The sequence below is a fragment of the Dryas octopetala genome, chromosome 3 (assembly GCF_963921425.1).
Source record: "Dryas octopetala chromosome 3, drDryOcto1.1, whole genome shotgun sequence".
Taxonomy (NCBI): Eukaryota; Viridiplantae; Streptophyta; class Magnoliopsida; order Rosales; family Rosaceae; genus Dryas; species Dryas octopetala.
In genome coordinates this window covers 7,506,588-7,523,933 of record NC_141368.1, presented here as the reverse complement: position 1 = coordinate 7,523,933, position 17,346 = coordinate 7,506,588, and the positions used below count along the sequence as shown (strand labels likewise).

Below are 17,346 nucleotides of genomic sequence, written 5' to 3'. Positions count from 1 at the left end.
ATCCGGTTCCTGGCAGCCCTTTCCTCGCCACGTCAGCCGCGGGCCCACGAGCGCACAGCTGGAGGCTCTTTTACGGACCTAACGTCAACCAGAGGAGTTTGTGGACGAGATTCAAGGCCAAAAGAAAAAAATAAATAAATAACAAAAAAGCGCATGTGTGGGCTTCAACCAACTAGGCCGTTAAATTTGCGCCACTTGGCACGAAGCTGAGGCACCTTTGGCTTGGAGGCTATGGCAGCCTCAAAATAAAACGAATTTTAGAAAAATAAATCCATGAGAAATAGTAGTGGCTGAGATTGCTCGTTGCTCACAAGCACTTGTGGCTTCTTCTGATTGTGTGCGTGTTAGGTCTCCCCCAACCCAAACCAAACTCACTCTCTCTCTCTCTCTCTCTCTCTCTTCACTCTTTTGCTCTCTCTGTGTGGAGGCTGTGCTGTGTTTTTCTTCGACTTTGCCGATCGATCGCTTCCGGAACCAGTGTTCGATTCACCGAAGCTGGAAACTATGAGTGTCCGGTGACTTCTCACTTCGTTATTGGAGTCTCAGTCACTCGCCGAAAGCCCTCATCCGCCATGGCTTTCTCAGAAGGTACGCTTTCGCTATTCCTCGGGGGATTGGCCTTGTTTCTTACTGTCTGTTTGGTTGCTCGGAAAATTCAACACAGCTCAAAATATAAATCAAACACATAAACTTGAGCTTTTGGTAAGTTCGTCTCAGCTGAGGAAGTGGTGAAGAAAGCTCAGATTTGAACAATCAAACTTTTTTTTTCTTTATTGTTTCAATTTTCTCAGCAACCAAACAGAGGGTTAAGATTGCAGTATAGAAATGGTTGGTTGTTGGTTACTGATCAAACTTTCTCTCTCTTTCTTTGTTCGCCTTTCTTTTTTCGTAGTTAACAGTTTTGGCGTCTTCCAGTTCGTTTTGGTGAGGATTCTCAATAAGGAAATTTATTTTAGTTCTTTCAGTGAAGCGTCTCTCTCCGTGTATCGGTGGATTCTGAAATTCGAATAGATCAATTTTGTTTTTTGATTATTGGTTTTAGCTAAGCATCTAATAGCTTCAGTGCATGTGAAATTGGAATGCTTAATTTTGCTTCACTGCTTCTATAAAAACAGAGACGGATCTCTACCGATTGCTGTGGCTTGTTTTATTTTGCAGTTGCAGCTCCTTCTCAGCTCTTTTTAAGTAGTACAACCACGACGGCGTTACTTGTTATAGCTCTTGGTGCTTTCGCTAATGGGAGGAGGCTTTTGTTCTATCCGTTGCTCGTCAGAGAGGATTTGAAGCAGCGCTAGCTGCCCAGGTCTGGGTAATGGACACATACTCATCTGGTGAAGAATTGGCCATTAAGGTTACACAGCTGGACTCTCTTTTGATGAATTGAAACTATCTAGTAATTACGAAAATAGCTGAATTGTGGATTCCTGTTAATGGTAGGCAAGAAAGCCATATACTATTACCAAGCAACGAGAGCGATGGACAGAAGAGGAGCATAATAGGTTTCTTGAAGCTTTGAAGCTCCATGGGCGAGCATGGCAGCGCATTGAAGGTTACAATTCACATGAGATTTAGTTTTATCCTATCCCTTTTGTTCATCTCTTTACCTATAACTGTTGAGAAAGGGCTGCAAGTTGATTTCTTTGCATTTACAGTATAAATTTCTTGTTAGTGTGAAACTGTCTTGAGCTGAATCTGCCAAATAATTCATGTTAAGAATGACTTCAAATGCTACTTTTTATGTATATTTTCCTTAATTGGGGACATCATATTTCTCTTCTTCTTTTTTGCCTCTGTTTTTACTTGGTGGTTTGCAGAACATATAGGAACAAAGACTGCTGTGCAGATCAGAAGTCATGCACAAAAATTCTTTTCAAAGGTCAATCGGTACCTTCTCACCTTATATACTTATTTGAGATGTGTGTTTTTGGTTCTTATTGCTTGGTTGTCCACAACATTGATCCTGTAATTTGCACTTCTAGTTTTTATTATTATTATTATTATTATATATATAAAATAAACTTGGTAGTTTTATTCTGTCATAGCAGGTTCTACCTAGTTCCATTTCCATGGATATAACCATGCTGTCATCTCATTTATCTATGAGATACTCTGAGGGCCTTTGCAGGTTCTTGTAAATGCTAGAACCTTCCCGTATGCATATCATATCTCTTGCGTATCAATTCTGTACCATATCCAAAAGTTAATCTTGCCAAAGGTCAACTGGATATGGATTTGGGGTATCTTATACGTATTGAGGCATATTGGTTTTGGATACACCATACTTTTAATTTTTGAAGTATGTGTGTTGCATAGGCTATTTGTATCTCATTTCCTGCTAGGCGGTGTAAGTCAGCATCTGCCTAGGGATCATCCAAACAAATTTTTGGTCTAGTGTTCCACACCTCATACAAATTCCACTTTATCATTCCTTGCTAGGGTCATGAGGTCAAATTACCTTCTATTTTCTGTATAAAAGCACCTGAAATTGACTGTAGCCTATAACAAGTACTAACTTGTTTTCCTCAAGAGTATGCGATCTTTGTATAATTGTTGTTAGAATAGAAAACAATTGTTGGCCCATGTCCTAACATCTTTAAGCCATTAGGGAAAAATGGTAAGCCAAAAAACTTTTTCATGGTATCAAAGTAGGAAATCATGAGTTTGCATCCTCCCAATATAAGTTGAATTCCACTTGTTGGGATCTAATGATAGAGAGAGGTTCACTTATAATATAAAATAATTGTTTACCCATATCCCAACAGCTCAAGTGGGATGGATAGTATACTCTTCTTTGTGAATAGTATTCTGCTACTGAGTAGAATGTTTTCCTGAGGAACCAAAGTGGGATGGATGAGGCACACAATTGAGTATTGTGGCTTTGAATGAACTTAGCTAAAGTGAAGATGGTAGTGGATTACTACTGAAATACAATAAGTATTGAAAAACGGAAGGAAATATTTTGAGAGAAAGTGTGGGTATTCCTAACACTCGCAACCAAAATAAGATATATCTAGTGTATTATGTTGATTTTCCATCGCAAAATTGGTTCAAATTTCATTTTGGTAAATTTATACCAGTTATATGATGGATCATTAAGCCAAAGTAAGGTGCTTTGACAACATTATCACTTAAAAGCTTTGTGATGAAGTTGGCATTTTAAAAGATTTGGAATTGAGTTTTGCCTCCACCTGTAGGTAATGACTTTCACTCATTGTATTAGCTCAGTTGGCTAATATGGTAGACCTAAAAAAACCAGAAATAAAGAAATAATTATTTTTAAAAAAAATATTACATTGTTGGAAGGCAAAAAAAACTGGATTCAAACACTTCTTAGTGGTGCAACATTATGGTTCCTTTTCATCAAGTCCAGGGAATTTGGAGGGCATGGCACAAGAATTAAATAGCAAAAGCTTGTCTCTAGTGCCTCCACCTCGTACTGGATTTCATGTCTTTACCATGAATTATATCAAGTTGCCATTTGTTTGGCTATCGTATGCAAAATTATACTTATAATAGAAAATGTAAAGAAAAGAATCATATACAAAGTTCATTGGTAAGTCAACAAACAGTAAATTTTGGTGGACCTTGTTAGATGTTGGTCGTATTGGTCCAAATGAATTGATATGCCATAAAGTTCCGCTGACCATGGATGCACCTCTATTGGAAATATACCTCTCATTGGCATTATGTAGTGGGGCTAACTGTGCACAAATTCTTGAGGGTAACAATAGACATCCTTCTTTTGACTTATACAATTGGTGTGGTTCCACAATGGCTCTTGCTCGGAACTTCAGGGCAAAAGCTTCTACACTTATTCAGGAGTTTCCAGTGTTATACTATTGTAGTGGCTTACTCATGGAAACCACTACTAGTTTCCATCCACCAACCTCTTCATATCAACACTCACTAGACCATATCATGAGGTGATTATTCTTCTTCTTCTTTCTCCCCTCACACTAGAGTACAGATATCTTAAACAATCTAACACATTAAATTGATATGAACTAGTTTCTCTCAGGTCTACACAATTGCTATGCCATTGTGTAGTTACACATTTCAAAAAGTATAGGTAAAATTGGTGATCTTTGAGCTATTCCAATGCCACCAGAGTATTTGAGATATTTCACTTAATTTTGACCCGTACAAGACCACTGCTTTTGGTACTCAGTAAACTTTATATGAATACTGACAAAAAATTGTTTACTTCCAGCTGGAGAAGGAGGCACTCATTAAAGGTGTTCCAATAGGACAATCGGTTGACATAGATATCCCACCTCCACGCCCTAAAAGGAAACCAAGCAATCCTTATCCTCGAAAGTCTAGTGCAGCTGCTCGCACATGGGCCTCATCACATGTGGGAGCAAAGGATGGAAACATTGTGTCATCAGCATCTTCTTCATGCTGTAAACAAGCGGTGGACTTGGAGAAAGAACCAATTGATGAGGTTATTATTTCATTCATTTATGTTTAATTTTTTCAATACATAGACTTTTCTTGTCCTCACGCTTATTCTTTATTTCATGTAATTTTACTTGACCTGCGACTTCTTTATCAGAGCTCTAGTGGAGAACAAAAGCCAAAAAATGCAAAAGAGAATCAAGATGACTATTGCTCAGAAGACTTCACCTTGGTCCAAGAAGTTCACTGTTCCTCTGTTTCTTCCGTAAACAAAAATTCCAGACCCACACAGGTGGTACTCAGAAATGCTTGCACTTTTAGGGAGTATGTGCCGTCAGTGAAAGAGGTAATAAATCAAGATGTAACAAATGAATCTTATGTCACTATTGAACTTAAAGGAAATCAGGATATGAAGAAAACTGGTGCCATAAAGATAGTTCAAGATAATGGCACAAGTAAAGCCTCAAAGTGGGAGAATACTAATGCTTTTCATAAGAAGTTGGTTCAAGGTGAGAAAGCAGATGATTTGAATTGTGCATTGCCAACAGATGGGATGCAAGGCACTCAGAACTACCCGAGGAATGTTCCTGTACACATACTGGATGGGATACTGGATAGGAGCCCAGGAGCATGTAATCAAACTACATTGCCAGATACGTCAATCCGGGACTCTGTTTTTCATCCTTTGGGGAAGGCTCATGGACAGCCTAAACTGTTTGTAAATCCAGCTGCATCTACTATTACTGATCATGAAAGTAATGTATCAAGATCTTCTATCCACCAATCATTTCCAGCTTTTCACCCTCCCTTTACCCCATTCCACCATAATCAAGAGGACTACCAATCGTTTCTCCACATTTCCTCCGCATTTTCAAGTCTTATTATGTCTTCTCTGCTACAATACCCTGCAGCCCATGCCGCAGCTAGCTTTGCAGCCACATTTTGGCCTTATCCAAATGTGGAAAATACTGATGGTTCTCCTTCATGCTCCCCCGAAGGTTTTCCATCTAGGCAAATGAACTCCACTCCAAGTATGGCAGCAATTGCTGCTGCCACTGTAGCTGCTGCAACTGCATGGTGGGGGGCCCATGGACTGCTTCCCCTGTGCACTCCTCTTCAAACTGCTTTTAGCTGTCCTCCTGTGTCCATGACTGGAGTTTCATCAATGGATACTGGTCAAGCTCCTGCAGCCAAGACAGAGAACGAAGAGAATTCTCTTCAAATTCCTTCCTTGCAGGACCAACAACTGGACCCAGAATACTCAGTAGCTGTGCAAGCTCAACATCCAGCTTCAAAATCACCTACTGTGTCATCATCAGACTCTGATAGTGGAGGTGCAAAGCCTAATACTGGATCAAAAGCTCCTGATAATGAGAAGGCAGTAGCATCAACTGAAGTTCATGATTCAAACAAAGCGAAGAGCAGAAAACAGGTTTCTTTCAAATTGTTCTGTTAGCATAGGATGGACTACTAGTCCTCCTTTCATTACTTTGTATTTTTCTCTATTGTCAATGATACTTTTGTTATCTAAAAAAAACAGGTTGATCGTTCCTCATGTGGTTCCAACACAGCTTCCAGCAGCGAAGTAGAGACGGATGCATTAGAGAAGCATGAGCAAGGGAAGGAAGAACTAAAAGAACCTGATGTAAATCACCCAGCCTCTGAGTCTAATTATCATCGCAGTAGAAGTGCCAGCAACATGACTGATTCTTGGAAAGAGGTGTCTGAAGAGGTAATTTGAACATATATGTTTAGTGATCAATTTTGTCTAATCTGTTTTTGAATTAATTGTTCTCTTACATGTTAACTATCTTTCTCAGGGACGAATGGCCTTTCAAGCACTATTCTCAAGAGAGGTATTGCCCCAGAGTTTTTCACCTCCATATGATCTGGAGGATAATGGGCATCAGAAAGACGCTATAGAAGAAGGAAAGCAAAATGCTGATGAGAAAGATGGAGATGCATCACTGTTAGACCTGAACAGCAAGACATGGGCATTATTTTCTTGTCATCAAGAAGCGGAGAAAAATGCATCACCGACAGGAGGCAACAATGCAGAGGGGCTGCTGAGAATAGGGATTAGACATGCAAAACTTAAGGCTCTTCGAACAGGATTCAAACCTTACAAAAGGTGCTCGGTAGAGGCCAGCGAGAACATGGTGGCAAATGCCAGCAATCACTGCGAAGAGAAAGGTCCCAAGAGGTTACGCTTGGAAGGGGAAGCTTCAACTTGATATTCGATATTGCATGCATATCATAGGAAAACCTTTGTTGTTGCATGTAATTTCTATGCTTCCGCCTTATATTACTCCTTTGTGTTTCATTTCAAGTCCAGATCAGAAACTTGTGTAGGTGTGTGCGTACCATATATGTCTACATTTGCTCATTACTATCTTGAACCCTTGAAACTGCATTTGGAGACTCCCTTAATTAGACTTAGATAAGGAACTTCAAAATATTTGATGAGCCTTGTTAAGGCCTCTTTTCTTTAAGGGTACATCTCTTATAATAAGAGATTCTAAATACACGACAAATATTTCCAAGTCTAATGTGTACCTACACTCGGATGATTTTACTCTAAATGTTATGCACCTCATGCAATTACCCTCCACGAGTATGCTATTGTATCAATCACACAAGTATAACGGCAATGAGCCTCAGCTCAAATTATATATATAGTTTTTTGTAAGCAAGCTGGGAAAAATAAAAGTGCAAGTAGTAGCAGTGTAACGGGGAAAAAATTCGAGTGAGAGAATTACTGGGGTTACTGTAAACCCATGAGGCATGAACCAATTAGCAAGATCCAATTGTCAAAAGTGAAATTTGGCATTTACTGACTTTCCATATATACAATTGTGTCCATATAAAGAATAGAGAACTTATTTACATAAACTCGGGCTTAAAGGTGAACTTGTTCCAGAATTCCTGCAATCTATTATATACTTCCCTATTTAGTAGATACCTGTCAAGGTTAATCATCATCATCACTCATGTAATAAAAGTCATGTCTATCCATATCATCCCCCCCAAAGTTCAGAAAACTGCCCACTGATCTGACCACAATTTACACCATGCCGGTAATATGAACAAAAAAAGCTGGTTTGTGAAGAATGGCTGTACACCAGTCATATTTACTTGGTGAGGGAGTCTGGGAATTGCATAGGAGCGGGCTGTGCCTTAAGAAAGTTAATCCGACGGGACTCCAAGTTTATAATGTATTGTTGGATTCGCTTCTTATTGGCTGGAGTTAAGGAAAATGGAGGGTTCAGTGGCAGAGACGTTGCTTCACCTGCAATAAAAGAAAGCAGAAGCATAGCCTTGGAGTACAATGCTGCTGCACTACCTTTGTTCTCCATATACTCGTCTACCTAGAACATAAGCAAAGTCTACTTGATCAAAATTGTGTCATCACTCAGCAAACAAGATCAAAGATTTAATATGAACAAGAAAGATGGCAGCATAAAAGGAAGTTTACTTACAGCACCACTTGTCCCAACTTCTAGAGCTTTTTGGAATATAATTTCCATCGCATCTGGCAATTCAGCAGCACCTGCAACATATAAGAAATAATGAGCAAAATATGAGTGGAAAACTAGAAAGCATTATTATAAAAGAGAGTTTCTTAACAGCCTAACCATCCATTTCTTGGATATGATGAGACAACTTCTCTGCTCGTTCAAATGCAACAATAAAACCCTGCTCTGCCCACATTGAAACAGATGAAGGTCTGCTAAAATCTACATTTTCTGAAGTGTTTGGTGATAAGCCAGCACCTCTCTGAAGAAGTAAGGATTCTTTCGCTGAACTGCTTTCGGGTAATTCAACCTCTTCAGTTGATGCCAGCCAAGTGCTGCAGATTTGAAGAGCTTTCTTCCATACAGCCAAAACAACCAGTTCAACTGAAAATGACTCTAGAATCAGCTCTGCATTATACTGCAACCAAAAGTAACTATTACTTTCAGACAAGACCAAAAGTGTCAAGAGTAGTTGTCTAATCATGCTAATATAATTAAGTTAAGGTCACCACCTAAATAAAATAGACACGTGTGAATGCATTTATGGGCAGCAAATGCAGCGTTAAAAGTAACTTCTTGACAGGCTTTCTGAGAGAGAGAGAGAGAGAGAGACCTCTCTCTCTCTCTCTGGACTATATAGTTCAGTAACCATTAATGTAAATTAAATGTCATGAAACTGAACTATATATATGATGACGTATTGTACAAAATCATAAAAATTAAATAAAAGCATATCACACAATGGAAACTGTGAGTGACACCTTTTCCTGAGACAGATCCGCAAGAACCTGAGCATACTGATGCAACAGATGGAGCCTAGTGGAAGGATGCAATATAGATAGTCCTTGCACTTCCAGTAACAGAGTTGAAGCACAACATGTTGGTAATATAATTAATCCACGAGTTTGTGAACTTTCCGCAGCAGCAGCGGGACTAGCTACCGGCTCCTCTGTTTTCATTACAGCCGCAATATCATGATCATTCTGCTTCGAAGCACGGGTAGAAGCTCTGGTTGTGGAATTAAGTTGCAGGGATGTTTCAAGGTAATAAGAGAAACTCTCCATTGACGCAAAATGAGAATTGACCAGGACGTAATCTTTCTCAATGGACTCCATTGAATCAGAAACTGGAGAGACAAACCAAAATAAATAATCAAAAGAAAGCACAAGCATACATAGGGAACTACAAACAGAAACACAAACCTCGATGCTGATCCTGTATGTTTGGATCTTGACTAACAGATTTCCTCATCCTATCACATGCATTATCTGGCACATGCCCTTGAACACTCCTAATAGCAGTGCAATCTTTTCTCAGTGACATTATGCTGTCATGTGGAGATGAAAATTTTGAACTTGGATTTCTGCTAGATGAGTTGATGAGATGCATGGAATGCAAATGCAACCTCTTATCAGAGGCAGAATAATTGGACTGTTCAACCATCGATTTAGGTGGCGGAAGTAGTGAAGTGTGTTCAACATCCACCATCAGCCTACAGATTATGATACCGATTTAACTTGAGTTCGAATATATATGCACACACAAAGCTCTATTATATTGTATTTAATGATACCCAAATTGTACAAGACGTCAAATACGTCTATAACCACCAAAAATACAACTTGAAAGCTATGAAATTAAATGTTTTACCTAGCTTCTCTGAGAAACTTGTGATTGAAGAACTCCTTAAATGATAGTCGCTCAACTGCAAATTGAATTTTTGATTATTACAATGGTAACTTTGTTTAAGGCTTAAATAAACTCTTTACATTCATATGATACTAGTAGTAAATCCTCACATTCTTGAGCTCTGATTCTAAATTGTTTAAATACACACACAAGCATAACACCAGAGACCCCTTAATGTATCAATCATGACCTGGATTTTGACGTAGAAGGCTTCTGCAGAGATCTACACAATCTGGATGCAATTCTTCCAAAGCACCTTGTGGAAACCGCAGCTCAGTAGATGTCAGAATATTTTGAAAAAGCTGTATATGGCAAAAAATTATTAAAAGACACAAGATGGCACTTTCAAATATACAACTTTCACATTACTAGACCTTTTAGCAGTTTATTTATCTATAATGGGTAAGGCTAAGGCAAATCTTAAATCTTCCTACATAAACAAATATATTAATTCTTCCAGAAACCTGTAATTGACTATTCCCATCAAATGGTGGCTTCCCGGTCCCCAGCTGAAACAAAATTGCTCCAACACTCCATAAATCAGCCTGCAAAGACCATAATATTAAATTAAAGATGACATAAGAATGGCAAAGGCACCTACAAATTTGTCAATAATGTCACTTTCACATCCCATTACCTTCGCATCATACTTTTGGTTCTGAATAATCTCTGGGGCCATGTACAATGGTGAACCACATAGTGTGTCCGCCAAGTCTTGGGGCGTGAGTGATCTGGCAAACAGAAGCATCAAGGAAATGACCAAATGCAAAATACATTTTGAAATATTTGTCACCACTGTATTACTCTTAAATATAGCTAGAGAGAAGTGACCAAAGCTTTTAAAATCTTCTTGCCAACTGAAGCTGCTTCAGAAATATTTCCAAATGGAACTTTTCTACAGATAGGAACATGAAAATGCTAATAAACTTCTCTACATAGTAATCCAAACAGTTCATGATGTCTCTTATTTCTCACAAGTTACAATAGATGTCTGCATTTCTCACTAGCTGAGAGCCCAAACTGGTATGAGCTTGTGACTGACTTGATAACTTATAATGTAAAAGGAAATGGTAGAAGAAAATTTTATCAGGTTCTTCTCAGCAAGCCAAATAATTGGTAGTGCTGAACTGGTTTTGGTTGAATATGTTAGTTATGAACCATTCCAATATGAAACTGTTGTGTTAACAAGGCTTCATAAAAGCAGCACAAAGTGATCTATTTACTATACACGTTGCAGACTTTCTACTCAAGTTGCAGTAAATTTCACAATCAATATGGAAAACGGAAATGGGAAAAAGATTATTAGACTTTTACCTAGCAAAACCGAAATCCCCTATCTTCAATAATGGGGTTCCTTCATTGGTTGACAAGAGCAGGTTCTACAAGTTTGACCAGAAATTGATGTCACAAACCGAGCAGAATAAACGCCAACTTTGTGAACAATATTCAACTATGGAAGTTTATACAGTAACCGACAATATCTTTTTTCTATAAGAAACAAAATGTATATAAAAACCTCGAAAAAATACAAGTTACAGTAATCGACAATGTCTCAAAAGTCATATAAGCATCAAAGTCCTCACGATTCATGGCCAGACAAAAAAGCATAATAGCCTTACAAGTTTGTAAGTAATGGCTTGATTAATGTGCCTATTAGAAAGGCACTCAGAGTTAAATGAACTATAATCAACTTCACGGAGAACATCTAAAATTCTAGCAGAGCATGAAGTTGGAACACAGTACCTGTGGTTTTAAATCCCTGTGAATGAGGTGCTTATCTTGAAGTACTTGCAATCCTGCAGCTGCTCAGGACAATCCAAATTAACATGTTAAAGTCCATCATCATCTAATTACCAGAAAAAGAATTAAAGGGAATAAAAATGGAAGAAAAAAGGTAAGCTATGGATAATAAGAGCATTCCCACTAACCTAATCATAAATGAAAATCTAATCATCCCAGGATTATCTCTCCCATAGAACATATACAAACTGCCCAACCATTAAAGAAGGTTTAACTTTTATCTAATTGAAGACTCAGAATTTAATAAGGTTTTGGGCACAAACCCAATTAAGTAAACACCAAAAAGATGAACTTCATTAAAAAATCGAATTAAACGTAAAGTTGAGCATAGAAAACATTACCCAATTGCCTCATAAAGTGCCTGGCAACAGTTTCAGAAACTTTCCCATGGCGATGAATATAAGCCGCCAGGTCACCACCGTCACAGTACTCCAGCACAAGGTAAATTCTGTCCTGGGTCTACATACAAACCCCAACCACCAACATTAGACATACATATACATATATAAAGAAAGGGAAAAACAACGTCAAGAAAAGAAAAAGAAAGAAACCTGGATGGCCTCAAAAAGGCGAATGATGTTCGGATGGTTGATGGTGCTGAGAATGGAAATTTCTTTGAGCAAACTGTCGCTGACTTTTGGGCTGAGCTGTTTCTTGTTAATTTCTTTGACGGCAACTTCAATACCCAGTTGGCGATGCCTTGAGCGCCACACAACCGCGAAGGAGCCCGACCCGAGTTTCGGACCCAGTATGTAGTCTCCGATGAGACGAGACTGAGACAGGTGGTTGGGGTCCCCAAGATCCATGTGTGCCGTTGGGGTCTAATCCTTGGTGTGGAAAAAGAAGAAGATCATTGTCGTCAATCTGTCTCCTAATTGGTGATGATGTTGTTGACTATGATGAACATGAAGAAGAAGAAGATGGTAAAGGATGGGGATGGTGGTTGTGGGAGTGTGAATGGTGGTTTTGTTGTATTTAACAAGATAAAGGGAAATAGATTGGTCATTATATTGGAATTTGGAACCAAACCCAACAATTTAATTACTTTTTTGTGTGGAAACGACGCCGATTGTCTATCAATCAGCGCTTGTTTGCAGAGAGAGAGAGAGACTGAGAGACCCAAAGCAACAATTTTTGCTTTCGGAGTCTAGAAAGAGAGAGAGAGATGCTGAGTAGATATAGGCTATATAGCTTTATCTTGGAGCAGAACCGGAAAAAAGTATTGGTCGTTACCGATACACAGTTATGTCCTGTTACTAATTTAATATGTAAGTTTATTTATTAAGGATATATTTATATTAGTAAAATATAATATTAATAATATTTATTTATATTTTAATATATAATTCAATTTAATTACGGTTATACAAAATAATTTTTCTAGAATAAATAGACATCAGCAAATTTTACTATTTGTTTTTAAGAGTCCTTTACTGTGGTGAAACCTCTTTTTATGTTAAACCATTTTTTTTTTTTTTTGCTTCGACCAAAATTTTTTCTTTTGTTTATTTTATGTTTTATTTTCACCAAAGAATTCTATTTTAAGTAAATTAGTAAAAAATTATAAGTTTCACTTATAAATCTATATAAAAAATTTATTTATATTTAAGCCATAAGGAATGGTTTAAAACTAAACTTTTTTTTATGCCGTAAATAACCCTCACAGAGTTATATTTTATTTTGTTATGATGCAGTATATAAAAAGTTACATTTTATTTTGTTATGATGTAAAATGTAACTCTTATAGAGTTATACTTTATAATTTCGAAGAATTACACTTTGTTGAATGATGTAGTATTTTTTAAGATTTAAGCATTTAGAGTTTATGTTTTATGACTTCATATTTAGGGTTTTTGGGCTTTAACCCTAAATTTTAAATACTATACCATAAATCCTAAACTCTCAAAATAATTCGAAAAAAATTAAACTAAAACATGGGTATACTTGAGTTTGAATAGTACTGAACACTTCATATTTGATTTTTTTTTTTTAATTGTGGCTTAGAATTAATTGTTGTGGCTTAAAAATAAATAACTTAGAAGTTTGAGTTTATGATTAAAAAGGATTGTATGTTGTGGCTTATTAATAAAGAACTCATGAGATTGGTCTATTTCCATAAAGGATATGATATGATACAATATGGTGGATGACAAATCTACAAAATTTAAAATATAAATAAGATAATAATAGAGGACTGCTATATACACACCTCTCTTCCTTTCACTACACAATTCTCATATTTATTTTATAAAATGACAATTTTAACCTAGTATCAAATGACTATGAAGGATAATTACTAATTAAAAAAAAAAACCTAGAGTTTAGTCTATTTTATGAGTCTTTCTTATACTAAGATCGGTAGTGATTTAGGATTTTTAATTAAGTCCTTTTATTTTTCTTCTCTGACGGGTTTATGTTAGGTTTTAACTCCAAGATTTTGGGCTCCGCCCAAAATCTCAGAGTTAAAACCTAACATGCAGTCTCTATAAAACTCACTCTATACTCTAGGAGGGGAAATACCCTTCGGAGAATGACTTTATTATGAATTAAAAAAAATTTCTTCTAAGTTAAAAGGACTTTATTATGAATTAAAATGATCTTCTTATAAATTTTAAAACACCCCCGGTCTCTATCTAAAAACTGTTTTTCTAAAAAATCTAAGTCTAATTATCTAAAAAAAAAAAAAAAACTCAAACCCCAACCCACCCATCCAGCCACCTGCCTCAACCTCACTGGCAACCCTTTCAGAGAGGCCGGCGGCGCAACTGTCAGGGTTGCCAACCTCTCTTAAGTCCAATAGGGAAGGGACATAAAGAGAGAGGGTGGGTAAGGCAAAAAAAAAAAAAAGAGGGAAAGAGATAGAGGAAAATAGAGATGAAAGAGAGAGATAAAGGGAGAAGGGAGGTGGCCAGCCAGTCGAAGAGGTTGTTAGTGGTGGCCGGATGGTGTAGGGGCTGGGACTTGAAGATAGAAGGTGGGTAAAGCAATAAAAAGATAGAAATATATGATAGAGAGAGAGAAGAGGTGGTCGGCGGCTGGTCGGCGAGGACCCTGACGGTGAAGTTGATGGCTGAGTTGGTTGGGTGGGTGGGCTGGCGTTTGAGTTTTTTTTTTTTCTCTAAATATTGGGTAATTTGTAAATGTAAGGGTGTGTAGTGAGAAATTATATAAAAATAAAAGTAAGATAAGTGTGTTGTGAGTTAAGGGTGTGTAGTGAGAGAAAGATGAGTGTGCATATAACAGCCCTATAATAATATGATAAAATAAAGTTCATACACATACATGATCACAATTTGTCTCTGCAGGACGTTCGTTCTTTAACTAAAGAATGAACATGAGTATTTTTAGGATCTTTCAATTTTTTAGGCCAGTTTTTACAAGGTTCAACATTTTAGGGTATAGGGAGTTAAAACCTAAAATGTAACTAAAGAACGAGATCTCAAAACAATGAGAGTTAAAACCAAAGAATAGGTCTTGATTAATGATTTATACCCTAAAATATTAAACCATGCCAAGAATAAGATCAAAAGGTGAAAAAAAAATCATAAAATATAAGCGTCTGTTCTTTAGTTAAATATCATAAAAAAGGTCTTCTTCTTCTTATGCCTAGCTGCAAGCTTGCAACGTCGTTGCCTCTGCCTTCCTCGAAACTGCCCATCTCCGGTGCTATGTTATCGGTGGTGTTGCAGGCGAGGGAGCTAAGTGGCTCACGCATGTTTCTAGGTTAGCAGTGTTTCCAGAAAAGAAGAGAGAAGTTGACTTCTTTGTAATCGAGAAAACGATCGTCTACCACCGAAATCGAAGTCGTCGGTAACTGAACTTGTTGGTGGCGGTGGTAGTACCGAGTCTGGCCTTACCGCCAGTGTTGATACTGTAGTCGGTTAAGCTATATCAATTTGGTAATCGAACCGATTTCACCACTATGTATACCTAGTTAATATTGTTGTTATTGTAACAAGGGATAGAAGGAGTATTCCAAAATTGGCTACAAAGCATGATCAAATCTTTGTTGGACGCCCAAAAGACACATATCATGGTCCAATCTTGATGTTTATGGGATTGGGACCCATATCCAGATTACAAATCCCTTGCCAATATGAAAAATACAAAATGCTTAGAGAGTCTTGATTTTATTTTTCTTGCCCTTGCCTAATGATGTACTGTCGTATTGATGTGAACTTACTGCAGTTCCCTGACAATAGACAAATACAAACTCAACAGCCCAACAAGTGATTGGGGGTGTCCAGGCCCAGTTCAAGATCTCATAAGATTAGACCTCTAAGCAAAAGGAGTCTTAATTTTGGTTTTCTGTAGTACCCAGAAGTATTGAATGTCGTGCATGATTAAAGTGAAGGATTGTTGTAAACTTGTAATTAATGAGCATAATTCCTATGTACCTAGACATTCCTAATGCACCTAGACAGCGATGGGGCATTTATACATTATATTAAAGTTCTCCTTTTTGAAAAACAAAGGAACAAATTTTAAACCATTATAGACTGACCACCTATGCTAAGCTGGATTTTTCTTTTTGGGGTAAGCAAGTTTACTTACCAAGCCCAAATTAAAGAAAGGTTAAAAAAAGCCCAAATTAAAGAAGTTTATTATCCATCGGATCATTATATGTCTAAATGGGTTTCATTAGACCCAACACCCATGCCTATGAGAATATGATCCACTATTCCACCATCACACTGCATCTATCCCCCACTTGGTCCTTGTTCAGGCTACCATACTTGAGCTGAGACCCTGCAAGATTGAGCCACGTAACCCAGACCAAATTTGGCATCCCAACAGAGAGAGAGAGAGAGAGAGAGAGAGAGAGAGAGAGAGAGAGAGAGAGAGAGAGAGAGAGAGAGAGAGGTCACACAGCTCACAACAACAGTACCAAGAATGCTAAAACCCAAAAATTGTTTCTCACTTGACACCATTTGAAAATTTGGCTGAAAGTGAAGTAAACTCTTAACTGTGATTGTGAAAACACACCATGCGTGGCATTGGGGCTAGAGATCACAACTTAGTTGCATAGTATATAGCAGCAGATTACCCTCTTTAATAGCAAAGATATATAAATTTCTATATAGTATAGACTGTATAGTACAGATCTGACATTCCGTATTTCTCAAACTACTTACTTAATTCTACGTTGTACATTATATAAATACAAAATCTCGAAGCCCATGCAAATATTGTATCAAATTTATACATAACCCTTTGAACTGAATCGAAATTAACGCTCCTACATCGGCCACACTCACAGAATGCACAGTATTCCATATGAATATGTGGTATGAAACTACCAACTGTAGCCCATTCCACAGACCAATCGTCTCCTCTTTTTCTAACTCCTAAGCTATCCTCAATGTATATCAAGCCATCATCACCTACATCTTTCACATACCAAATCATGAGCTTAATTCACTTTGTATGGAATATTTGTATGAGACTAAATGAGTCATATCACACTACCACCTCTCTCATTATTCTATTACAATAATGCTCGGCTCATCCAAATTGCTCACTAAATGATGTGTTAATACATATGTAGTATATTACTTACTATAAATAAATCACATTAAAATAGACTCAGGTTACCTAACCTTTGGTATGGTAGTATTTATTAATTTTCTTAGGTCCCATGTTTTCAACTCACGTAAACATAGTTTTTGTTTGTGGATTAGCCTAATCATATGGTGGTTTGGCTTTTTCGTGAATGAGTTATTTCATTATAAATATAAATGAAAGACTGTAACATTATTTAATAAACCTGAACGTAATTAAGTAAGTAAATAATATTCGCCGAGTGTAGCAGTACTCTGTCTCGTTATTCTAGTGCCACTAGCATATAAGCTTTGGCAACAAAAGGCCAACTACGTACAGTCTCATCAACCTGGACTCCTTCTAGCTTTTTCCTCTAGTACCTTTCCTTCCAAATATTCTCTAC

The 17,346-nt window shown here is 37.4% G+C and overlaps 2 protein-coding genes across 2 annotated transcripts; one reads left to right on the top strand and one right to left on the bottom strand.

Annotated features, from left to right (window-relative positions):
* Window positions 1–351: 351 nt before the first annotated feature.
* LOC147290343 (protein LATE ELONGATED HYPOCOTYL-like) lies at window positions 352–6,890 on the top strand. Its single transcript, XM_086234878.1, has 9 exons — window positions 352–588; window positions 893–924; window positions 1,159–1,351; window positions 1,438–1,549; window positions 1,815–1,876; window positions 4,211–4,444; window positions 4,556–5,830; window positions 5,939–6,130; window positions 6,219–6,890. The coding sequence occupies exons 3-9, from the start codon at window positions 1,313–1,315 to the stop codon at window positions 6,630–6,632; spliced, it is 2,328 nt and encodes a 775-aa protein (XP_086091004.1). The 5' UTR covers window positions 352–588; window positions 893–924; window positions 1,159–1,312; the 3' UTR covers window positions 6,633–6,890.
* Window positions 6,891–7,309: 419 nt separating this feature from the next.
* LOC147290342 (Protein kinase superfamily protein) lies at window positions 7,310–12,545 on the bottom strand. The gene is made up of 13 exons (XM_086235569.1): window positions 11,954–12,545; window positions 11,744–11,861; window positions 11,346–11,404; window positions 10,917–10,981; window positions 10,240–10,333; window positions 10,067–10,147; window positions 9,793–9,904; window positions 9,564–9,618; window positions 9,116–9,405; window positions 8,675–9,039; window positions 8,034–8,331; window positions 7,878–7,948; window positions 7,310–7,766 (listed from the first exon to the last, which is right to left on the bottom strand). Exons 1-13 carry the CDS (start codon window positions 12,206–12,208, stop codon window positions 7,530–7,532), a joined length of 2,100 nt encoding a protein of 699 aa, XP_086091695.1. The 5' UTR covers window positions 12,209–12,545; the 3' UTR covers window positions 7,310–7,529.
* Between the last annotated feature and the right edge of the window lie 4,801 nt (window positions 12,546–17,346).

What these genes read in the sequence shown, in the direction of transcription:
- LOC147290342 (XM_086235569.1), bottom strand. Translation starts at nt 12,208, where the DNA reads ATGGATCTTGGGGACCCCAACCACCTGTCTCAGTCTCGTCTCATCGGA. An exon ending in GCCTTTTTGAGGCCATCCAG is followed by an intron (nt 11,862 to 11,953) that starts GTTTCTTTCTTT and finishes GTTTGTATGTAG; the next exon opens with ACCCAGGACAGAATTTACCT. An exon ending in GCACTTTATGAGGCAATTGG is followed by an intron (nt 11,405 to 11,743) that starts GTAATGTTTTCT and finishes TGTCCTGAGCAG; the next exon opens with CTGCAGGATTGCAAGTACTT.
- LOC147290343 (XM_086234878.1), top strand. Translation starts at nt 1,313, where the DNA reads ATGGACACATACTCATCTGGTGAAGAATTGGCCATTAAG. An exon ending in AGCATGGCAGCGCATTGAAG is followed by an intron (nt 1,550 to 1,814) that starts GTTACAATTCAC and finishes GGTGGTTTGCAG; the next exon opens with AACATATAGGAACAAAGACT. An exon ending in AAGCGAAGAGCAGAAAACAG is followed by an intron (nt 5,831 to 5,938) that starts GTTTCTTTCAAA and finishes TAAAAAAAACAG; the next exon opens with GTTGATCGTTCCTCATGTGG.